This window comes from Strongyloides ratti (assembly GCF_001040885.1).
Source record: "Strongyloides ratti genome assembly S_ratti_ED321, chromosome : 1".
Classification (NCBI taxonomy): Eukaryota; Metazoa; Nematoda; class Chromadorea; order Rhabditida; family Strongyloididae; genus Strongyloides; species Strongyloides ratti.
This window is the reverse complement of record NC_037307.1, coordinates 8362770-8388029: the sequence shown is the minus strand read 5'-3', so window position 1 is coordinate 8388029 and position 25260 is coordinate 8362770. Positions and strand designations below refer to the sequence as shown.

Sequence of the window (25260 nt, the reverse complement as noted above, 5' to 3'; positions counted from 1 at the left end):
CATTTTCTTTTAATACTTTTAATGATCTCTATTGTCTTCTTTCTTGGTCTTTTTTTTTTGTCAAAAAGATGGTTTATTATAAATTATAAAAAGTATAGACTACGGATATTATTTTTGTTTAATTTTCAGATTTATTTTTAAAGGTAAAAAAAAATTATTTTTGGTATTGAAATACGAGGAAAACTTATTTAAAAACTCATTTAATATTCATTATTAGTTTTAATTATGTTTGGGAAGTATTTTATTAGTATAATAATTTTTTTTATCTATCATCAATTATCTTATCAAGTTAAAATTATTACTAAAAGAGATGTAAGTTTCATTTATTTTTTTCAATATTTAATTAAAAATTAATTATTTTTTTAGATTATTGATGATAGTATAAGTTCAAAAAATGAAATTGAAGTAACTTTATCTGAAAGTGATTTTGAAGGAGCAAGTAAAATTAAAGAAATTGATTTAAAATCTATTGGAATTAATGTACCAAATGATCCAACAATGGGTAAAAAAACTGAAGGTGATATTGCAATAAAAAATATGAAATTATTTGTTCAAAATTCAAATGGTTTAGCGAGAAATGCAATTAGACAAAAATATAGGTAAGAAAAATTTATTAAATTATAAAAAAATATTTTCAAAATATTTTTTTTCTTTTATAGAAGATGGCCAAATGGAGAAATTCCATATGCATTATCATCAAAATATGGAAGTTACGCAAAATCAATTATAGCTAAAGCAATGGATGAGTATCATAAAAAAACATGTATAAGATTTGTTCCAAGAGATCCAATGAGGCATGTAGATTATATTTATATTCATCCTGATGATGGATGTTATAGTTTAGTTGGTAAAGTTGGTGGAAGACAACCATTATCATTAGATTCTGGTTGTATTCAAACAGGAACAATAGTTCATGAATTAATGCACACTGTTGGATTTTTCCATGAACAATCACGTAATGATCGTGATAATTATATTAAAATTATTTGGGAAAATGTTATGAATGGTGCTGATGATCAATTTGAAAAATATGGGATTAATGTAATTGATAATTTAAATGAACCATATGATTATAATAGTATTATGCATTATGGACCATATGCTTTTAGTGCTAATGGAAAAAGAACAATAAGTCCTTATCAGGCTAATTCAGATAAAATGGGACAAAGAATTGAATTTAGTCCAACTGATTTAAGAAAGATCAAAAAATTATATGAATGTAATAATTATGGTAGTAATGGAAATATTGATAATTCAATAAATCAGGTGAGATCATCTACACATATTACAAATGCACAAAGCACCCAAACCCCTTTCTCACGAATAGGAGTTTTGATTAAGAAAAGCAAATCAAAAATAAAAAAATTTTTGTCTATCGGAGTTTAGTAGTTATTTTAAAGTTTATACTAATACTAGTATAATTTTAATAACTAAACTTTTTATCGCTTTATTTTTTTTTTACATATTGCTTTAATTTTAATAATTTTATTTTTGCATCTATTTTCTTGTCTTTTTTTTTCAGTAATGGTCAAATATGAACTACAAAATGGATTATTCTTTATTTATTTACCAAAAAAGATGTTTTAATTTATTTGATTATTTATTTATTTATGTTCAAATTATGTTATGCTTTTTTTTGTCTTTTTTTTTATTATCATTTTAACGTTACATAATACAGGTTAAAAAGAAAAATTATAATAAAAAACAGTTTTTGTGGTTTTAATTAATTTTTTAAACTATTTTTTTGTTTTTTTCTAAATGGCTTCATTTCATTTTATAAAATATAAATAATATTTATAGGCTTGTGAAGACCTTAATTGGAGATGTAACTTTTGGTCAATTGGTTTATTTAATTACTGTGATAGATATGAAGAAGTGAGAAATGTAATATGTCGATTTTCTTGTGGTACTTGTAAAATAAATTTTGAAACATTTGGTGGAAGAAATATATTAAATGAAGATATCAATGAAGGTTTGCTTTTAATAATTTAATTATTACTGGTGACTAATTAATGTGTATAAAAAAAGATAATATAATAATTTTTTATATTTTATCTTTATTTTTGAATTAAGAAAAGTATTTTTTTTAACTAGCAAAAAAATTGTTATAATAGTAAAATATTTTTTTTGTAAATGAAATTGTATTAATTATTGTTTAATAATTATTTAATACAAAAAAAAGATAGAAATTTTTTTTCTTCTACCTTTCAATTAACATTTACTAACAAAATATTCAATTTTAAATTAAGTTAAATATACTTTTTAAAAAAAACACAAAGTATAAATGAACTTTTCATTTATTTATACTTTTTTATAAGTTATAAAGTAAACCTAAAAAAATAATAATTCAGATTAATGACGTCACTAGTAAATTTTATTGCTTAATTAACATCATTTTCAGGATGCTTTGATAGAGTTTCCTTTTGTAGAAATATTACTCCATCATTTCATTGTAGAATACCAAAATTAGCAACCAAATGTCCTGTAAGATGTCGGCTATGTTAAAAGGAAATTGTCTTTGTTTAAATAATTACAATTAATACGTTCCAATAATTTTTACTACCAAAAAGAGTACTTTGGTTTACCGAAAAAAAAAATAGATCTCATTTGAAGTAATATTGTTAATATTTTACATGTAATAAATTTAAAAATTAAATCTTTCTATTGATTCAACAAACACATATATATATATATTTTTTTTAAAAATAATCTTTTTATAATCTTTAAAATTTCTTTTTAATAAAAGATATTTGCTCAATGATATGATATATCGATAGAAAAGATTGATAGTTATTCTCTAATTCTACCTTTTATCTCTAAACTGGTAATAATATTATTACTTTGATATATTTCTTTTATTATTTTCACCTTAAAGGTATATAATAAACTTAAAAGAGCATTTTCAAAATTGAATGAGTCATCAATAGAGAAAGAATAATTTTTAATTAATATAATATTATGTACAAAAGAGAAGTTTTCAATGACCAGTCATCTTCATTTGTTGTTGTTGGGTCGTCCTGGTATGTCATAATATTTCATTTTCTGGTAGTGTATATTTCTATATGTACACTGAAAATATATGACATAATATCAATACACAATTGTCCTGTGTTCTTTCATTTATTGGTATTATTTAATATTTTTTTTTTATATATTTTATATTATGTGTTAGGTTATTATATTCCTTTTAATAATTTATGTAATTTTTTATTATATCATATACAAAAATATTATATTTAATAATTATTTTATTTTATATATTGATAAAAAAAATATATATTCTTTATATTTATAAGTTAAATATTAGTATTATTTTTTTTCTAATTAATATTGTAATAAAAAAAAAATATTTTTTTTATATTTATTTTAAAATATTAATTTTCCACATTTTCCACTTAGCTCCACGTCACATAAAACATATAATATTCTGGTCGAGACAACTTATATCCCCATGTATGTATATTGACGGATTTGGGAGAATGGATATGTATAGAATTTACTTGTTATTTTTATATTCAATCACAAATAAGTCTATAAATTCTTAGTTTCTTTGAATGATAATAATAGATAGTAAGATATGTACTTCTTTAACTATTTAAAATATATTTGTAAAAGTTAAAAATTTTTAGACTAAAAGACTCTTGTATATTTTCATATATGTGTTATTAGAGATTCTATATTTAACAATATTAAAGTTAAGAGAGAAAGAAACTATATTTTATTGCAGTAGAAATTTTTGTCTCTATAATTTATATTTTTATTCTAATAGTATTGTTGAAAAATGATGCATTATTGACTTTTACCATCAAAATGTTTTTTTTTCTCAAAATTATTCATTTGATCTTTTATACTAGAATTTATTATGTTTTTAAATTTCATTTTTTACGTATATTATATAAAGTGTTCTTGTATTAAATCATATTGTTTAAATGTATACAATTAGTCATCGAATTATGAATTATATTATTTTTAAGTACAGTATATTTATTTTTTTTTTACCAGTTAATGATGACATCACAAATATGTAACAAATGTTTAGTTGTACTTAGATAATGTATCTGTCTAAATGAATTCATAAAAAAGTTGTTAAAATGGATATATATTTATATATATAAAATTAGAGTATAAAATTTCTACAGTTTAAAATTAAAAGGTATCTAAACCTTTTCAATTATATAAAGATATCGATTATAGTAAGAAAAAGTGTAATTTTTCTTCTTACAAATTTTAAATAGACATTTCAATTAACCATTAACTCTATGAAATAGTATATATTTTGAAGTTTTAGTTTTAATAATAAAAATTATTTTTTTTGTAAACAAAAAAAAAAAGAATTGTATAGACTCTTCTTATATAATTTATTTTATTTTTAACATGAAATAATTACAAAGTTTATAAGTATTGTTGAAAGTATGTAGAATATTTAGCGTTCACAATACTTATTTCTTTTATTTTATTTTATTTTATTTTTTTTTGATAAATGTTTTAAATTAAAGTGGGGACAATGTCATTATATTGATATATATTTGTAAAAATTTTTATATTTATTATTATAATTTTTCTTTCCTCTTCTGTGTACTATCTTTAGTAAAAGAAATAACTTTTTTTTTAATAAAATTTATGTATTTTATTTTGATTGTAAAATTATTATATTACACATTTTAAAAATAATTATTAAAATAATTTATTTAGTTTATATAAAGTTTATAACCAAAAGCTTTACTTTTTAAAGATAGTTAAAAAGGAAGTTATTACTTTTAAGATCTTTTTTTTTTTAAAAATTTGTTTATATACTTATGTGTATATAAAAGAAAATATCTTAGAAAAAGGAAAGAGAGAGATATTATATTTGTAGTTCGGTGTGTACAGTGTATATATGTGTGTTTATATATATACATATATATATATGACTTTTTTTAGTATATTGTATTAATTAGTTGTTCAGGTAAATTTTATCCCTGAACTGTTGGTCAGTATACATCTTATTTTCTTATACATATGTCGTAAAAAGATAGGCGTACTATATGTTTCATTTTCTTTTTATGTACCTATAAAAAGTATAAGTGATAAAAGTTGTTCTTAATCAATTTTAACAATTATTCTTTTTATGTTGTATATATTTTATTTTATTTTATTTTCATCTTTAATTATACAAAAAAAATTTTTTATAATAATAATTTTAAGTACTTATTATAATTAGATAATAACAATCATTGAAAAACTTTTTAAAATTTAATTTGCCTATCTAATTATTCTTTTTTCAGTTGATTTATTGTTTATGTCTTCACTTTTTTTCGCAATCTAAATTAATGAAGTATCATGAATAAAAAGACAAAGAGTTTGCTCTTGTTTATTTGAATATCTCTCTCATGTCCATTATGCCCACGTGGCTATATGTATATTCTCTTTTCCTTCTTCAAATCGATTATTTTCCAATAACCTAGAATAGTTTAATTTTTAAAATGTCTTTGTTATACTTGAAAATATTTTTTTAACTATGAAAGTTTATTGAAATTTGAGGAATTCAATGACAATGTTTGTTAAATGTAATTAACACTTTGTTTTAATAGTTATTAATTTTTTTTTAATATAGATTTGAACTTCTATTGAATTGTATATATATATATATACATGAAGTTTCACTTTTCTTAAATTATTTTTATTATTTTACTTTTACTTCATTGCATAAAACTAAATTAGAATACTGTGTTGATAAATTTATTTACTACATAAAATACTACATTTAAAATTGACATAATTTTAATATACATATTTTTTTAAAATCTACTTTTATTTAACATTTTATGTTTAAATTTTTTCTATCAATATTTTTTTTTCCTAAATAAAAACTTTTCTTGATCATCAAATATTTTTTTAACTAATATATTCTTTTAAGAAACACCAAATAATTGAAACACATTACTTTTTTAAAAAAAAATCATCAATTTTTAAATTTATATATAAAATTTACATGTTAAGGTATAGATTCAAATTATTTAGATATAGAATATTAAATTAATCAAATGGTCTTTTTGTTTCCGTTTCAGTAAACAAATATATATATATACTTTTATTAATTAGTACCATTTCGTTATTGTTTATTATATTTTAATCGTTTTGTTTATTAACTTTTTATATATATTATAAAATTGTATCAAATTTTGTAATTTATACTAAAATTTTTTCATTTATTATATGTATTTTAGAGACAGGGATAGGTTGCCAGTCTTGTCTAAAAATTAAATATACTTACGCATATCTATTTATTTTGTGTATTTTAATCTAATTTACAAAAAAAAAAATGGCACAACCACTTAAGTGCTCAGAACTTTTTTCAGTAAGTTTTTTGTTTATATATATTATTTATTAATTTTATTTTAGCTTACTAACTATGGAGTTTCTCCTGGTACCATATCATTTACAAATGTTACTATGGAATCGGACAAATTTATTGTATGTAGAGATTCAATTAACAATGAACATCAAGTTATAATTTTTGAAACAGGAGATCCAAGTAAAAATTTTAGAAGACCAATTAAAGCTGAATCTGCTATTATGAACCCAGAAAAAAAAGTTTTGGCATTAAAGTGTGGAAAGACTCTTCAGATTTTTGATATGGAAAATAAGGCAAAACTTAAAACATACCAAGCTCCTGATGAGGTTATTTATTGGAAATGGATAAGTCCTAATACTATTGGTATGGTAACAGAGACAACAGTCTATCATTGGAGTTTAGAAGGCACAGCTAATCCTGTTAAGATGTTTGATAGACATACAACATTAAATGGACATCAAATTATTAATTATGCTCAAAACCCTGATGAAAAATTTTTGTTGTTAGTTGGTATTGCTGCTAAAGAAAATAGAGTAACAGGGCAGATGCAATTATATAGTATTGAAAGAAAAGTTTCACAGGCAATTGAAGGTCATGCTGGTGCTTTTATGAAATATAAGATGGAAGGAAATCCTGATTTTTCTAATTTGGTTGCTTTCTCTTGTCGAAATGCCAGTGGTGGAAGACTACATATTCTTGAACTTGGAAATCCTGCATCTGGTAATCAACCATTTCAAAAGAAAACTGTTGAAATACAATTCCCAACAGATGCTGGCATAGCTGGAGATTTTCCAATCTCTATGCAATGTTCATCAAAAGAAGGTTTTGTTTATACAATAACCAAACATGGTTACGTTTATGTTCATGAAGCTGAAAGTGGATTGTTGATTTCAGCTACACGTGCTTCAACAGAAACTTTCTTTATCTCGACACTAAATGAAACGACAAATGGAATTATTGGTATTAATCGTCGCGGTCAGGTAATGTCAATTTATTTGGACAAAGATGTTATGGTACCATATGTTAGTAACACTCTTCAAAATCCTGATTTGGCGTTACGTTTATCTACACGTTGTGATTATCCTCATGCAGAGGAGTTGTTTGTAAAGAAATTTAATCTTCTTTTCTCTAATGGAAATTACATGGAAGCTGCTAAGGTTGCTGCAACAGCACCAAAAGAAATTTTAAGAACACCACAAACAATTCAAAAATTAGCTTCTGTTCCAGCTGGACAGGGTAATCAAAATCCATTCTTAACATATTTCAGTATCTTACTTGAGAAAGGAAGTCTTAATAAATATGAAACATTAGAGTTGGTAAAACCAGTTGTAAAGCAAAACAGAAAACCATTAGTTGAAAAATGGTTAGGAGAAAATAAACTTGAATGTTGTGAAGAACTTGGTGATTTAATTAGACCTTTAGATACAAATTTGGCTCTTTCAATTTATTTAAGAGGTGGTGTACCTCATAAGGTTGTTCAATGTTTTGCTGAAACCGGACAATTTGATAAGATTATTTTGTATGCCAAAAAAATTGGATTTACACCAGATTATCTTTTTCAGCTTCGTCAAGTATTAAGAACAAATCAAGAAATGGCTGGGAAATTTGCTAAGATGCTTGTATCTGAGGGAGAAAATGGAGAACCATTAGTTGATGTTAACCAAATTGTTGATTGTTTCTCTGAAGTTAATGCTGTTCAACCTTGTACCTCTTTTCTTTTAGAAGTTTTAAAGGATAACAAACCTGAGGAGGGACATCTTCAAACGAAATTATTAGAGATGAATCTTCAATATGCTCCTCAAGTAGCAGATGCAATTTTTGCTAATGAAATGTTTTCTCATTATGATAGAAATTACATTGGAACATTATGTGAAAAATATGGTTTATACCAAAGAGCACTTGAACATTATAATGATATTTATGACATAAAAAGATCTGTTGTCAATACTCATCTTCTTAAACCTGATTGGTTAATTAATTATTTTGGAACACTTTCTGTTGATGATTCTCTTGAATGTTTAAAGGCAATGCTTCAAACTAATATAAGACAAAATCTTCAAATTGTTGTACAAATTGCATCAAAATATCATGAACAATTGGGAGTTGATAAGATTATTAGTATATTTGAATCTTTTAAAAGTTACGAAGGACTTTTCTATTTCCTTGGTTCAATTGTTAATTTTTCACAGGATCCAGATGTTCATTTCAAGTATATTGAAGCTGCCACACGTACTGGGCAAATTAAAGAGGTTGAAAGAATTTGTCGTGAATCGAATTGTTACGATCCAGAAAGAGTTAAAACATTTTTAAAGGAATCTAAATTACAAGATCAACTTCCATTAATTATTGTTTGTGATCGTCATGATATGGTACATGATTTGATTCTTTATCTTTACAAGAATAGTCTTCAAAAGTATATTGAAATATTTGTTGCTAAAGTTAACCCAACACGTCTTCCAATTGTTGTTGGAGCTCTTCTTGATGTTGATTGTTCTGAAGATGCTATTAAGCAACTTATAATTAATACTCGTGGTAAATTTGATATTGATGAATTAGTTGGAGAAGTAGAAAAAAGAAATCGTCTTAAACTTCTTGTTCCATGGCTTGAGTCTCGTGTTCATGAAGGTGCTACTGATTCAGCTACTCATAATGCACTTGCTAAAATTTATATTGATTCAAATAATAATCCTGATAGATTCCTTAAAGAAAACCCATACTATGATTCAAAAGTTGTTGGAAAATATTGTGAAAAAAGAGATCCTCATTATGCTTTTGTTGCTTATGAACGTGGTAAATGTGATGAAGAATTAATTGCTGTATGTAATGAAAATTCTTTATTCAAAAATCTTGCTCGTTATTTAGTTAGAAGACGTGACATGGATCTTTGGGCTACCGTATTAATTGAGGAAAATCCATATCGTAGACAATTGATTGATCAAGTTGTTCAGACTGCTTTATCAGAAACCCAAGATTCTGAGGATATCTCACAAACTGTTAAAGCTTTTATGGCAGCTGATTTGCCAAATGAACTTATTGAATTACTTGAAAAAATTGTTCTTGATAATGCTGCATTTGCAGATCACAGAAATCTTCAAAATCTTTTAATTTTAACTGCTATCAGAGCAGATGCTTCTCGTGTCATGGAGTATATTCAAAAACTCGATTCTTATGATGCACCAGAAATTGCTAATGTTGCTATTAATAGTAACCTTTATGAGGAAGCCTTTGCTATTTTTAAGAAATTTGATGTTAATACATCGGCTATTAATGTTTTAATTGAAAACGTTGGAAATTTAGATCGTGCTTATGAATATGCCGAACGTTGTAATGAACCAGGTGTTTGGGGCGCTCTTGCTAAAGCACAATTGAAACAAAATATGGTCAAAGAAGCAGTTGATTCATTTATTAAAGCTGATGATCCATCTTCTTTCATAGAAGTAGTTAAAGTTTGTACTGAAACAGATCATTGGGATGATATGGTTAAATATCTTCAAATGGCTCATAAGAAATCACGTGAAGCTTTTATTGAAACAGAATTATGTTTTGCTTATGCTAAAACAAACAGATTATCTGATTTGGATGCATTTATTAATAGTCCAAATCATGCTAGTATTCAACAAGTTGGTGATAGATGTTTTGATCAAGAATTATATGAAGCAGCTAAACTTTTATATAATAATATTAGCAATAATGCTAAACTTGCTTGTACTTTAGTTAAATTAAATGATTTCCAAGCTGCTGTTGATGCTGCAAGAAAAGCTAATAGTACAAAGACATGGAAACAAGTTTGTTTTGCATGTGTAGATAATAAAGAATTTAGATTAGCTCAAATTTGTGGGCTTAATATCGTTGTACATGCTGATGAATTAAGTGATTTGATTAATTATTATACAAATTATGGATATTTTGAAGAATTAATTTCACTTTTAGAGGCTGCACTTGGTTTGGAACGTGCTCATATGGGAATGTTTACAGAATTAGCTATTTTATATAGTAAATTTAAACCTGAAAAACTTAGAGAACACTTAGAATTATTCTGGTCTCGTGTTAATATTCCTAAAGTTCTTAAAGCTTGTGAAGCAGCTCATTTATGGTCAGATTTGGTATTTTTATATGATAAATATGAGGAGTATGATAATGCTGTAATAACTGTTATTAATCATCCAACAGAAGCATGGAGAGAACAACACTTTAAAGAAATGATACAAAAAGTTGCTAATGTTGAATTATTTTACAAAGCTATGAGTTTCTACTTAGATTATAAGCCAAATCTTTTGAATGATCTTCTTAATGTACTTACACCAAGACTTGATCATTCACGTGCAGTTTCTTTCTTTACAAAACTTAATCAATTACCACTTGTCAAACCATATCTTAAACAAGTTCAAACATTAAATAATAAATCTATCAACGAAAGTCTCAACAATCTTTATATTGAGGAGGAAGATTTTGAAAGTTTAAAGTCTAGTATTGATGCATATGACAACTTTGATAATATTGCTTTAGCACAAAAACTTGAAAATCATGAATTAGTTGAATTTAGGCGTATTTCAGCATACCTATTTAAAAGAAATAATAGATGGGCTCAATCAATTGAATTATGTAAGAAAGATAATTTGTATAAAGATGCAATGGAGTATGCTGCTGAAAGTAAAAATCCAGAAACAGCTGAAGCATTGATAAGATTCTTTGTTGAGGAAAAATTATATGACTCTTTTGCTGCAGCACTTCATCAATGTTATGATCTTTTAAAACCTGATATTGTAATGGAATTAGCATGGAAACATAAATTAAATGATTATGCTATGCCATATATGATACAAACAATGAGAGATATGCAAAATAGGATTGCTAAGTTAGAATTATCAGAAAAGGAACGTAAAGAAGAAGTTAATGAAAATCAAAGAACTGGATCAATGGAACCACAATTAATGTTAACATATAATAACTCAACACCAAATATGGCAGGACTTGGAGGTGGTGTTCAAATGGGTGGTACACCATTTGGTATGAATACATTCCCTGGAGCAACAACACAAGGTATGCCTTTTGGTAATTCAACTCCTAATTTTTTTAATGGAGGAATGTAAAATAAGGAATAAAATTATCTGTGACCTTTATAAATAATTTTTTTAACAAGAAGATAAAAAAAAATAAGAAATATATTTATTAATTTTTAATCATCATTTTTTGGAACTCTTTAAAATATTTATCGTAACTGTTTCTTTTTTGTGTAAAATAAATTCTATAGGATATATTTATTTATTAATTTTAAAAAGTTTTAATTTATATTTAACAAATTATTTTAAAATAATACAAAATATTATAGTAATCTATTTTCATATAAATACTATTATTTTAATATAACAATATTAATTTTGTTGTATCATAAAGTTTTTTTTTTATCAATAAAAGATAAAAAAATTAATATATATATAGTTGAAAGATAAATAAATGAATACTTGTTCTATATCACAAAACTAAAGTAGTAAAGTTTAAAGATTATTTAATAGTATAAGATAATTTTCAATGATTAATTTTTTTTTATCAATATGTTTATCATTATTAAAATTAAAAATTATATTGATAATATTTTTTTTTTAAAAAAATCCTTTACATTTTTTAATATTCTATCTATATTGGGGTCTGTTACCTTGTAATTTCAAGTTTTAAAATGTAGTTTCTTTATTTTTCACAAAGGTTATTTATTAATTCTATGTTATGTACAACTTTAATAATTGTAGTTATCACTAATTAAAACATTTTTTGTATTATTTTTATAGTTTTATTTCTGTACTTTTATGTTTTTGTTTTTCTTATAAAATATTTAAGATCTAAGATTACTTTATGAAAATCTAAAAATGTTGTTTTAAAGTATTTTTTTTATTCAATTTCACTGTTTTTTCTTTCAATACTTTTATTTTCATATATGTTATAAACTTTTTTTTTAACAATATTTTCTTTTTTGTTTGTGAAAAATAATTGAAGAGATTGTATTTTATAAATTATTTTTTTAAAAAAGTTATGTTAATTTATGTTGAGGTACTAATCTGTATCAAAGTATGTTCAATTTAATATTATTTAGTTAATAATCGTACAAATATAAATAGTCCCCGCAATGTACTTTTTGCTACAATACATGTTTATGAAACTTAATATGGAATTGTATTTTATTATTTTTATAAAAAATATTCTGCTAAAATGATTGTGAAGAGGAGTAAAGAAAATTTTTGATATTCTTATATTTTTAAATATTAATGAACTAGATATAATTTTAATAAAAAAAAATGTAATTTAGAATGTAAAGTTAAAAAAGTTAGTTATTATATATAAGGTAATTTAACATATTTACTATAGTAATATGTTAATCAGCATAAAAATTTTATTATCAAAAAATTACAATTTTAGAATTTATTTACTTTTTTTTAAATATATAAATAAATTACAAAATTAATTAAGTTTATGAGGTAAATAAAATTACCTAGTAAATAATTATGATATAAAAATTTATTTTTATATATAAAATAATTATTATATAAATGCTTTATACTTTCCATCTTGTTGTCTGGACAATTGAAGTCACTTTTTGTACTTTACGCCGTAATACATATTTTGAAAAGTAAAAATAAAAATCATTTCTGATTTGTTTACTTAAAAATATCATTAAATATGCATGAATACAACTTAATAATGGTAATATGTAAAAGAAATAATAATTCATAAGATTTCTTAAAAATCTTTCATGCTTAATTGCTGATTTTAGGCGGACTGTTTGTTGGATTGATGTTATAAAAAGAAATGTACTTGTTAATAACATAAAAATAAACAATGATGTTCTATTTTTTTTTTTGACACCAGTTGCTGATTTAAAAATTCTATTATATCTTAAACATATTTGAAAATTAAGTATTCCTGTGGCAATTGCAGAAAACCAACAAATTGTTACAAGACCAATACTATCATAAAGTGAATAAGTCCAACTTGATTTTGTAAAATACCATATTGGTGTTTTTGGATCATAAATAAAAACTGCTCCAACAAAATATAAATGAGTATATGTACCAAAACATACAATAATTTGAATTATTATAACAAATATTGCCACTTTACATGTCCATTTATTTTTATAAAAAACAGGATTTGCCATTGTTAAATATCTATTTAATGTTATTATAAAATTACCAGTTATTGTAAGTGATGTAAATTGATAAAACATTATTGAATAAGCCCAGGTAACCCATTTATTTTCATTATAATAATCTCTTAACCATCCCCATATAGCAATTTTTCTATACATAATTACTGATAATGCGGAAATAAAGTCACATATTCCATTAAAAGTAAATTGAATTATGAAGGATGGAGAAAAAAAATCATTATTTTTCTTATAATGTAAATTTAAATAAATAATAATGATGAAATATAAAAGAAAACTAAATATTTCAAAAGAAAGTAAAAGTATCTCTTCAACTGGAAATGCCATATTATAAAATATTTTCCAGGAAAAATTTATTTATTTTAGAAATTCTTTTTATATATATTTTTTAAAATAAAATATTATTTCTACAATTAAATAACAAAATAATAACAAAATAATAAACTTTTAATAAATTAAATAGTTTAAATCTTAAAATTATAATTTTATTATATTTTAACTTTTTTATTTTTATTTAATATATAAAAATAAAATATGGTAATAAATGAAACTAAAATTAAATAATTTGATATAAATAAAATATTAAAAAGTCATATAAATGGATAACTTATGCATAAAAACTTTTATACGTAAATATAATTATTTAATATTTTTTATATCATTTATATTTATTGAGACATCATTTTTTTTCTCATATTCAGAAATATTAACCTGCCCAGTTTGTTTGCTTTTTATATATCGTGGAATTAGATATAAAATAATAAATAGTATATACTATAAAATTTATTATTAATATTTATATAAAAAAATATTATTATTTTTTTTTAAACTTACATATATAGTACTAAATGTTCCAAATATCATTATTGCTGTTGAGTAACCAAATGTTTCAACTAAGAATGCTCCAATTGTTGGTCCTAGAAATGCTCCAAGATAAAATGAACCGGCAAATGTTCCTGATACAACACCACTTGTATTCATATCATCTGGATAGTTATGTTCTTTAACAACAATATATATACATTGTTTAAAACATGGTACAAATAATGCTGCAGCTGAAACACCTTGTAAAAATAATGATATTGATATGGAATATATATTTAATTCAAATGGTAAAAATGGTGCTGGTGCAAGTATAATACATGATATAATTAATCCTATATTTCCAATAATTAATAAATAATTTGTTAACATATATTTATCAATAAGTGTTCCAAGTAGTGGTGCAAAACATGAATATGATCCACCAATAATAAGAAATATTAAACCTATTTGTGAATGTGTATAATTAAAACTTTCAACTGCAACAGGAAGTGTTGGATCATGAACAGCTAATAATACACCAACTAAAAATACTGATATAAACATAAACCATATATCTCTAATACTAAATAATTCTTTAAATCCAAATGAAGTATTTTCTTCACATTCACCTGTATCTTCATCTATTATATAAAAATATGATACAATAACATTACATGCTAATAATAATCCAATAATAAAAAATGGTAATTTATATCCACCAACATCATATAATATTCCACCAAATAATGGACCTAATGTAAAACCAATTCCTGCACATGTTTCTGTTAATCCAAGCATTGATGATGATAATTCAGGAAATTTTTTTGTTACTATAGCAAAAGTACATGTAAAATACATTGCATTTCCAAGTGATTGAAGTAGACGTAAAAGAACAGATGTATAAAAAAATATATCAGAATCATTGATTTCAATTGTAAAAGCAAATGCAAATGTTCCTATTGTAGAGAATAATAAACCAAATGAAAATAATTTTTTTGTTCCAAATATAGGAATCTAAATATATATATAAATGTATAGATTTATAATAAATATATATAAATAAAAAAAAAACTTACAAATTTACCAATAAAAGGTGATGCAATACAACTTAATAAATTAAATACTCCAAAAACAATACCACTTTCATTTAATGACATTCCTTTATCAAAAGCTACATGATTATAAAATGGTGCAATACAACTAAAAGCCATTGGAGCTGAGGCATTACTCAACATTAATACAGTAAGTAATATCCAATCACTAACATGTAATGAACGAAATGAAGCATTTTTTTTATCTGTATTACAATCTTTTATTGACATTTTTATTAGAAAAATAAATAATTTAGAAAAATTATAGTACTACTATTACTGTAAAAATAAAAATTTTAAATTCTTTTATGAAAAATCATATATTATATTGTTAAAAAGAAGCTTTTAATTTAAATAAACTTCCATAAATTAGTTGAATTAATAATCTTATGAAGAGATTTTAACATAATTCCAACATAATATTTATAATAATATGATTGTTTAAAATGTTAAGTATATAAAAATAAATATATACAATATATTTAAAATTAAAATTCACCTAAATATAAATAGTTTAAAAAAATATTAAAGGTCAATTAAAAATTATGATTATTTGAAATTTTTAAAAGTATAAAACACTTAATAAAGTTTTTTATTGTTATCTTATAATTATATATTATAAAGATTATCTTATAAAATCATACTTTTAAAAGATTCTTTTTATTGATAAGCTTTTTAACAATATAACATAATTTATTTATAATTCTTATTTAAGTACTACAATGGTAAACAATATTTCGAAATTGAATAAAAAATATGGAAAATTTAAAGTTAATTTATGCTAATTTTAATTATCAAATATATTAATGTGAAAAATAAATATTATTTTTTGTTTAAATTATAAAAAAATTAAGTAATTTTTATTATCAACATTCTAAGTTATAAGTCTTGAATTATATATTTATCATTAGACTAATGTTATGTTAAATCCTTTATCTGACTTTCCAGATTTTTCTGATCTAGAAGTATTTGATTTTTGTGATCGTGATTTTGAAGTATTATTCTTATTATCATTTCCTTTAACTACAACAATAACAGGTTTACTATGTTTTTCTTTACTTTCTTCTTTTTGGTCCTTCAAATTACGTAGATGTTTTTCTTCCTCCAACTTTCTAATCTTTTCCTGATCAGCCAACCTTTTTTCTTCCTCAGCTTTTTTAATTTTTTCAATTTCATTTTTTTGTTGCATTTCTAATTCAAGTTTCAATCTTAATTCTGCTTCAATTTTATCCTTTAAATTTTTTTCATTCTTCTGTTTAGCCTCCAGCTCATTTCTTATTTTTATCTCTTCTTCACGTTTCTTCTTCTCCATTTCAAGTGCATTCTTTTCAGCCTCCAATTTTTTAATAATTTCATTATCTTTTTTATTATCCTTTGAACAGTGTATTGTTATTATTTTTGTTTTTGTCTTTGTTGAATTTTTTTCTTGAGATTTATTATCAATTATCTTTCGTCTTGGAAGAACAAAATCTGATGTTTTCTTTAACTTTTTACTTTCATCTTTTCCTGCCTTTAAAATATTTTTAAAACTAGTATTTAAAAATTCTCGTAACTCATCTAATATATAATTATCACAACTTTTTAATTGTCGATTTAATATTTTTGATTTGTTTTCTAAATATATATCAAATTCAGTAATTTTTTTTTCAACAATATTACATTTTGGCAATGATTGTAATGCCAATTTTATACCATTTTCTATTTGATAGACAGCTGTACATGTATCTGTTGAGTAATGCTTTTTAATAACTTTATAAAATGTTGTAAAGAATATTGAATATGCATAAACAGTTATACAATGATCTTCAATACAATGAAGGCGTGTCACTATATATTGACTATATATTTTTTTAATATTTTCATTAATTTCATCCATATCTTTTAAAAAAAGTTCATTAAAAGAATTTAATTTAATTGGTGTATTTTTATAACTACCAAAAAATAATTGAGGTGGTTTTTTATTTTTACATTCATTTGATATAAACCATAAAAGTTTTTCTCGTGCTTTAATAAGTTCATCTGTTTTTTTAACTTCTTCTGACTTATTTAATATAAAAATTGTTTTATGTAAATGAATAGATAAAAGTTTTAAAAGTTTTTTTATTGAATCATTTAATCTTTCATGATCAAATGTAACAATTATTCCTTCTACCCGCTGAAATAGATATTTATAAATTTCATCGAACTTTTCATTAGTATGTAAATTTAATTCATTTGCCCTATAACCAGGTGTATCAATTAAATTTATATATTTTAAACAATTTGATGTTGAATTTACTGTTGTAACTTTTTCTTCTACATTTTCTTTTATATCACTTTCAAATAAATCAAGTTGTTTAAATTGAAAATTTGAATTAGTTTTATATATACTTTTATTTAAAACTTCAGCATTTTCACTACCAAATTGAATTATTGTTATTTTATTTGTACCATCTTTATTACTTGAACCTTTATAATCTGAATCAAGAAGAAAATTTACTAATGAAGTTTTACCAGTTCCACTTGATCCAACAACAATAATTGTTGGTTTACCGGTAATTTCTGTATCAGTCCATGGTAATGTACCTGTTACAGAATTTATTGGATAAAATTTCTCCAATGGATGAATACATTTTTGATAAAAAATTGGAACTGATTTTAATGCTCCAATCACTTTTGGGTTAATATTAATATCTACTACTTCTTGTTTAATTGATGATATTTTTCTCTTTATTGATACACTTTCCGGTTTTGATATACTAACTTTCTTGTTTAAACATTTGCTTACTGATTTGCCACGTTTAGAGGCGGCAGATTCACTAATTTTATTATTATTACCACACATAAAAAACAAAATAGTGATTATTTTGTTATTAACAATTGTTAAATAATATTTATATTATGTAAATTTTAATCTCTTCTAAATATAAAATTTTATTTTTATTAAAAAAAAATATTAACCGGTTAATTAAAAAATAACTTAAAAATCTGACCATACTATTGAAAAAAAATTTTGAAAAAAAAAAGACAAACTATAATGACATTTTTGTTATACTTAATATTTCAAAAATATTATTTATAACAGTTCCATTGATATCTTTTTGAGAACATATATTTGAAAGTAATTTCATTTTATTTAAAATATTTAAATAATTGTCTTTTCCGATAATTTTATCTTCATTCTCATATACTAAATGAAGTTTGATAAATGTATCAAAAAATTTACATCCTGTGTACTTATTCCATTCTTCTTTACCAGCAATATTAACATCATCCCAGTCAATTAGTTTAGGTGTATTTTTAACAATGATAAATTGCTGCCTTCTAAAATCATTTATCCTTAATGGAAATATTGTCAATAAAAAATTAAATAAATTTTCAAAAATTTGTAGTCTTTCTTTAATAGTACTTTGTCCTAATTTTATCATGTCAAGTTTATCCCCTCGTTCTTCAACAATAAATAGCTTGTCAATAGAGTCTGCATAATCTTTTGGAATGCAATAAGCATACACCCTCGGTACGTTATCAATATTTTGATAATTCATTACATTTCCTATTTCATTTATAAAACTTTTAGCTAAATTTTTGATACAATTCTTTTGACGTATGGTATTTCCGGGATAATTTGAAAAACATTCTGAAAATGTTTTCCCCTCTAAATTTATTTTCTTTAAAACTCTGTTAGAGTCAATTGCAACAACTTTTTTATTCCATCCTGAACCAATAATTTTATTTTCAATGGATAAATTATCAAGATAATCACAATTTCCAATAATATTATCTTAAATATAAAAATTTTTAAATTAAAAAAAAAAAAAACTTACCATTTAAATATGAAAATCTCCATTCATCATCAACAAGATGTATATTTTTATTAAGTATACTATGAAAAATATCTTCATGTTTTATAAAAAAATTATAATGCCCATAAATCAGACAACTAAATACTATAAATGTAAAAAAAAATATCAAAATAATAATTTTTATTTTATCTAAAAAATTATCTTTTTTTTGATAATTTATTTTTTTATAACTTTTCAAGGATTCAATATCAATAATAATCTCCTTGACCATATTTAAAATTATAATAAAAAATTTTTTTAATGGTTCAATAAATAATATTATCAATAATAATTGCAATTTTAGAAGTAAATATTTTAAATAAATGTCTTTATGTGAAGCTATAAATTTGAATGTCAAAAGAATAGTTCTATTTAACACACTATCTATTTTGATAAATGGTTTAAGTTGTCAGAAGAAGATGCTTTGTCTTCTTAACAAGATGATCGAAAGGTTTTAAATTTGCCAATGTATTCTTACTTATATTTATATAGACTACTTGTCAAAAGAGGTGGTTCTCTAGTCACTTTTTGGAAGTTTAGTTAAAAGCTTCAAGCTACATAATGTAGTAGTGAAGATAAGAATTATAGATGTCTATCAAATGCAGCTTTATACTTACGGAAGTGTTTAATAAATCTTGGAGTGATATTATTATTCAAACAAACAACAAGAATATTAATATTTTAAAATTTGATTGATATTTAACACCGTAAAACTTGATTCATGTGACATATATTAAGATAACTATTCTAGAAACATTATAATATTACTTCTGAATTTTGTAAAAATGTCATATTTTTAATCAAAATAACAGTTGGATGCATATCTTTTTTCCTATCAGCAATAATGATGAGAAAATAAAAAAAAAATATGTATACTTAATGTTTTGTAAAAATGTCACAATTTAAGTGCATTATTCATCAATTTTACTTTAAACATAAGTACATTCATACACTTTTTTTTTTCCTACTAAACTATTTTAGTATGTTAAAAAAAATAAAAAAAGATAATTCTTACATTATTTTTTTAAAGTTTTATAGAATAAAATTGACGTTAACATAAATATTAGTAAAAAAAATACAACTTATGATTAATAAATTTTATATCTTCTTTAATGATTTTAAATAAAAACAAGAGATTAATTATATTAAAATACTTATAATATGGCTAAAAATACGATATTGAATATGATATTTTAAAAAAAATGTATTAAAAATTATTAGAACCATTACGCCTGCCCTCAAACCTTCTCCTCATTCTCATTTTTCTTTTTCTGATTCTCCTTTGTTCATCTAAAAAAGCTGGTAAATCCATTTCCATACTACGTGGAGATATACTTCTTATGTAACAACTATCATAACCAACAACCTAAAATTTATATAAAAATTAATTAATAATAAATAATCATACATCTCTATTATTATTTCCATTAGAAAAAGTTGGACAATCCACGCAATCTAAATTCAAACTTTCAATTTTACTATCATAATTTAAAAAAAATGGTATATTTTCATCTCTTCTATAATATAAAATTTTATCTCTATGTGAACTTAAACATTCTATTTGTTCTGAAAAAGACTCATTTGGTTCTTCTGGAAGAGGAGAATACCCACAAAATTCACCAAGACTAGAGAAAGAATCAAATACTGGTTCAACAAGCAATCCATCCTGAGAATAAAGTGCTCCATTATAAGGAAAAACATATTCTTTACAATCTTCCTCTGTACTACCATTATTGTTGTTAACATCTTCGTATCCAAAAAATGTATTATAAAGTACTCTATTGAAATCATCAAGTTCCTCAAGATTAATTTCTTCCTTTTCTTTTAAACAGCTACAAATATAAAAATTATTATTAATCAAAATTTCAAAACAAAAAAAAACAAAGACTTCCATCAAAAATGTTATCCTCCATATACAAATTATTATTATATACTAAAGCACAAGTGTTTTTTTAAAAAAAAACTTCAAAGCAAAAAAAAATCTACTAAAACAAAAATCACAGCAAATCACAAGCTATGCATTATCAAAATTACTAAATTAAGGTGAAAATTAAAATGTAGCATAAGCAATTAAATTAAGCTTGTAAAAAACTAAAAATATTAATTAAAACAAATAACTAGAAATAGATAATTTTTTTTTAGAAGCTAAGAAAAATCATGCATCTAACTCTACCATGATTAAAAAATTTTTCCATTTGTTAAACTGCTAAAATATATATTGGTAGAAGAAAATAGTTTCCTTGGTAATTTGATAGAAAACAGTTTCAAACATATCAGTAGTAGAATAATATTCTATATAGTTTAAATATTTGAATAAAAATATATTAATATAATATTTTTCTAATACCTTTGAAAATCACTTGAAAAGTATTCATTTGGAAAATCACAGTAATAATCATCGTTGATTTCTTGTGTATTGCTAACAGAGATAAAGTTCCAATCACCCTCAAAATTGGTAAAATATTGCTGGTTGTAATTCATTTTATTACAATAAAATATATATGAGTTTCCTAAAAAAAATAAACTTTTTTTAATTAAATTTCATGATCATAAAAAAAAAAATAAAATGATAAAGCAAATCAAAGAAAATGTTTAGACAAAATAGTGATATAAAAATCCCATTTATTTCTAATAATATATATATCTACCAATGCCGTCTAGACACATAGTGGTAAACGTTACAAATACTAATATGATACATAGCATGTGTTCCTTGAACTATCAATGGCGCTTAAAGAGAAAACAATTCGTTGGGATATTATTTTACACAGGTCAACGTTAATATATTTTATATTCATGATTGGACGTTCAGTCATTAGTGTATATTTAATCTTCCTTTTAGTTCTAGATGAGAAACAGTATATGAATACAAGAGAATAATTATTAGACAAGTGACGTAAATTTACAATTCTATTTCGATCGCGTTATCTTACTATTCCAATAATAAGCAAAAAAAAAAAAAAAAGATTAATTTTAGTAACAATTGATTTAAAAAAAATTTATTAATTTAAAATAACAAAGACAAATAATTGCATCAAAACCCGTCGATTGATCTAGTTTAAAGTTCATCCTTCTCAGATTCATCACCTTCTGGAGCGGCACCTTCTGGTCCAGCACCACCAGCTTGTTGATATATCTTAGTAACAATTGGTTGGGCAACTTCCTCTAAATCTTTCTTAGCTTGTTTCAACTCATCAACAGTAGCTTCCTTGTTATTGTCTAAGAATTCAATAGCTCTGTTGACAGCCTCTTCAATAGATGTTTTTTCTTCATCTGAAAGTTTTCCACCAAGTTTTTCTTTATCTCCTACTTGGTTTTTAAGTGAATAAGCGTATCCTTCTAATTCATTACGAGCCTCAACAGCTTCCTTCAACTTCTTATCATCATCGGCGAATTTCTCAGCATCATTAATCATACGTTCAATATCTTCTGGGGAAAGTCTATTTTGGTCATTAGTAATAGTAATTTTATTCTTAGATCCTGTTCCCTTATCCTCTGCAGATACATGAAGAATACCATTAACATCAATTTCAAATGTGACTTCAATTTGGGGAACTCCACGTGGAGCTGGGGCAATACCGGTTAAATCAAACTTTCCAAGATTATGGTTATCTTTAGTCATTGGACGTTCACCTTCATAAACATTAATAGTAACAGCTGGTTGATTATCAGCAGCAGTAGAGAAAACTTGAGATTTTTTGGTTGGGATAACAGTATTTCTTGGGATAATTTTGCTCATAACTCCTCCAACGGTTTCAATTCCAAGAGTAAGTGGATTAACATCAAGAAGAACAATTCCAGAATTTTTATCTTCACCAGAAATGACACCACCTTGAACAGCAGCTCCATAAGCAACAGCCTCATCTGGATTGATACCTCTTGATGGTTCTTTTCCATTAAAGAATTCTTTGATAAGTTGTTGAACTTTTGGTATACGTGTTGAACCACCAACAAGAACAATTTCATGAACATCATCTTTCTTTAAACCAGCATCATCGAGAACCTTTTGAACTGGCTTCATAGTAGCACGGAAGAGATCCATATTAAGTTCTTCAAATTTGGAACGAGTAAGAGTTTCGGAGAAATCAGCTCCATCAAAGAGAGATTCAACTTCGACAGTAACTTGGTGAGTATTAGAAAGAGTTCTTTTAGCTTTCTCAACTTCTCTACGAAGCTTTTGAACAGCTCTGTTGTCAGATCTAATATCTTTTCCAGTTTTCTTTTTGTATAATTTAATAAAATATTCCATAACTCTTTGATCAAAGTCTTCTCCACCTAAATGGGTATCTCCATTAGTTGCTAATACTTCAAAAACTCCGTTGTCAATAGTAAGAAGTGATACATCAAAAGTACCACCACCAAGATCGAAAACAAGAATATTTTTTTCACCTTCTTTTTTGTCCATTCCATATGCAATTGCTGCAGCAGTTGGTTCATTAATAATTCTAACAACATTTAATCCAGCAATAGTTCCAGCATCTTTAGTAGCTTGTCTTTGAGCATCATTGAAATAGGCTGGTACAGTAATGACAGCATTCTTAACTTCTTTTCCAAGATATGTTTCAGCAATATCTTTCATCTTAGTCAATACCATAGCAGAAATTTCTTCAGGAGTAAATGTTTTCTTTTCATCCTTAACTGTAACAGCAACATGTGGTTTATTATTCTTATTTTCTAATTTGAATGGCCATAATTTCATGTCAGCTTGAACAGATTTATCAGTAAAATCTCTTCCAATCAAACGTTTAGCATCAAAAACTGTATTAGATGGATTTGAAGTAAGTTGATTTTTAGCAGCATCTCCAATAAGACGTTCACCACTATCTTGAGCAAAAGCAACATATGATGGTGTGATACGATTACCTTGGTCATTGGCAATAATTTCAACACGTCCATTTTTATAAACACCAACACAAGAGTAAGTAGTACCTAAATCAATACCAATAATAGTTCCATATTTCTTATCATTTGCCTCTTCTTCAGCAATGACAGATCCTATAGCTAAAAGACAAAGTAATCCAGTAGTAATAGAAGACTTGAGCTTCATTGTCGTTACTAAAAAACAAAAAAATTAATAAATAAATTCTTAGGATTAATACTTCGAAAAAACATTTTTATTAGAATATGACTACCAAAACAACAGTCCAATCTTATATACAACCCAAGATGTATAATTATACATGTGTCGTTGTAAAGCTCAATAATGCCACGTCATGATTAAATATGTAAATTCGACCTAATGTATAGACAGAGGCGTGGTTCCAACATATACGTGTCAGCACATAAAGCACTCTGGCCATTATGATAACGTGTCATTATCTAAAGGGTTTCGGTAGGAAATTTTTTATTTATTTTATGCATAAATTATAAAATTAAAAGACAATACATTTTGAAGTAATAAATTACTTTCCTAATATGTATTAAATAATCAATTTATCAATAGAAAAATAGTTTATAAAAAACTTCGTAGAATTATATTCTTATTATTAAAAATAAAAGTACATTGATAAAATAATTTTTTAAATTAATACAAAACATATTTTGATGCATGGTATTTTTCAAAATATTACCTAAGGCAATTCATTTTACAGCAAATAATTATTTTAGTAAGAATAATAGATTTAAAGTATTAAAAAAGTGCAAATTTAATATAATTTATATTTCTTAAAATGATACCAAATGACATGTAAGAGTTTATGAAGTTTTTAGAAAATTTTACACTATTATTAAATATGTTTTAATTATTTGAAAAAAAAATAAATATTTATTATGATATTTCATATATAAAAGTTTATTTATTACAATTCAACTATAAAATTTAAATAAACAATTTTTGAAATTTGAAATTTTATTATATTATTAGATTAATTATTCTTAATATGATAAATGATATTAAAAAAATTTAAATATGAAAAAAGTAAATAAAAGTACATTTTTTTAAATTTCATTTATGGATAGTAAACTTTCATAAATTTATCTTTAATAGCTGGAAAATAAATGATAAAATATGTAGATATTTTTAGTATAGTAATATATTTTTTTGAAATAAATTAA

At 23.7% G+C, this 25260-nt stretch overlaps 7 protein-coding genes across 7 annotated transcripts; 2 read left to right on the top strand and 5 right to left on the bottom strand.

Moving 5' to 3' along the window:
- Window positions 1-225: 225 nt before the first annotated feature.
- On the top strand, window positions 226-2505 carry SRAE_1000261200 (Astacin-like metalloendopeptidase; the record flags this gene model as incomplete). The annotated part of the gene is made up of 5 exons (XM_024649710.1): window positions 226-312; window positions 367-599; window positions 660-1266; window positions 1801-1972; window positions 2402-2505. The coding sequence occupies 5 exons, from the start codon at window positions 226-228 to the stop codon at window positions 2503-2505; spliced, it is 1203 nt and encodes a 400-aa protein (XP_024503559.1).
- Window positions 2506-6301: 3796 nt separating this feature from the next.
- Window positions 6302-11424, top strand: SRAE_1000261100 (Clathrin heavy chain; the record flags this gene model as incomplete). The annotated part of the gene is made up of 2 exons (XM_024649709.1): window positions 6302-6337; window positions 6382-11424. 2 exons carry the CDS (start codon window positions 6302-6304, stop codon window positions 11422-11424), a joined length of 5079 nt encoding a protein of 1692 aa, XP_024503558.1.
- A 1454-nt stretch (window positions 11425-12878) lies between these two features.
- Window positions 12879-13631, bottom strand: SRAE_1000261000 (7TM GPCR, serpentine receptor class g (Srg) family-containing protein; the record flags this gene model as incomplete). Its single annotated transcript, XM_024649707.1, has 1 exon — window positions 12879-13631. The coding sequence occupies one exon, from the start codon at window positions 13629-13631 to the stop codon at window positions 12879-12881; it is 753 nt and encodes a 250-aa protein (XP_024503557.1).
- A 498-nt stretch (window positions 13632-14129) lies between these two features.
- Window positions 14130-15616, bottom strand: SRAE_1000260900 (MFS-type transporter SLC18B1; the record flags this gene model as incomplete). The annotated part of the gene is made up of 3 exons (XM_024649706.1): window positions 14130-14264; window positions 14325-15308; window positions 15371-15616. 3 exons carry the CDS (start codon window positions 15614-15616, stop codon window positions 14130-14132), a joined length of 1365 nt encoding a protein of 454 aa, XP_024503556.1.
- Window positions 15617-16292: 676 nt separating this feature from the next.
- Window positions 16293-18209, bottom strand: SRAE_1000260800 (Dynamin, GTPase domain and P-loop containing nucleoside triphosphate hydrolase domain-containing protein; the record flags this gene model as incomplete). The annotated part of the gene is made up of 1 exon (XM_024649705.1): window positions 16293-18209. The coding sequence occupies one exon, from the start codon at window positions 18207-18209 to the stop codon at window positions 16293-16295; it is 1917 nt and encodes a 638-aa protein (XP_024503555.1).
- Window positions 18210-18396: 187 nt separating this feature from the next.
- On the bottom strand, window positions 18397-21687 carry SRAE_1000260700 (Hypothetical protein; the record flags this gene model as incomplete). Its single annotated transcript, XM_024649704.1, has 6 exons — window positions 18397-19145; window positions 19189-19311; window positions 19824-19840; window positions 20451-20572; window positions 20615-21038; window positions 21554-21687. The coding sequence occupies 6 exons, from the start codon at window positions 21685-21687 to the stop codon at window positions 18397-18399; spliced, it is 1569 nt and encodes a 522-aa protein (XP_024503554.1).
- A 577-nt stretch (window positions 21688-22264) lies between these two features.
- SRAE_1000260600 (Heat shock cognate 71 kDa protein) lies at window positions 22265-24318 on the bottom strand (the record flags this gene model as incomplete). The annotated part of the gene is made up of 2 exons (XM_024649703.1): window positions 22265-24261; window positions 24306-24318. The coding sequence occupies 2 exons, from the start codon at window positions 24316-24318 to the stop codon at window positions 22265-22267; spliced, it is 2010 nt and encodes a 669-aa protein (XP_024503553.1).
- Between the last annotated feature and the right edge of the window lie 942 nt (window positions 24319-25260).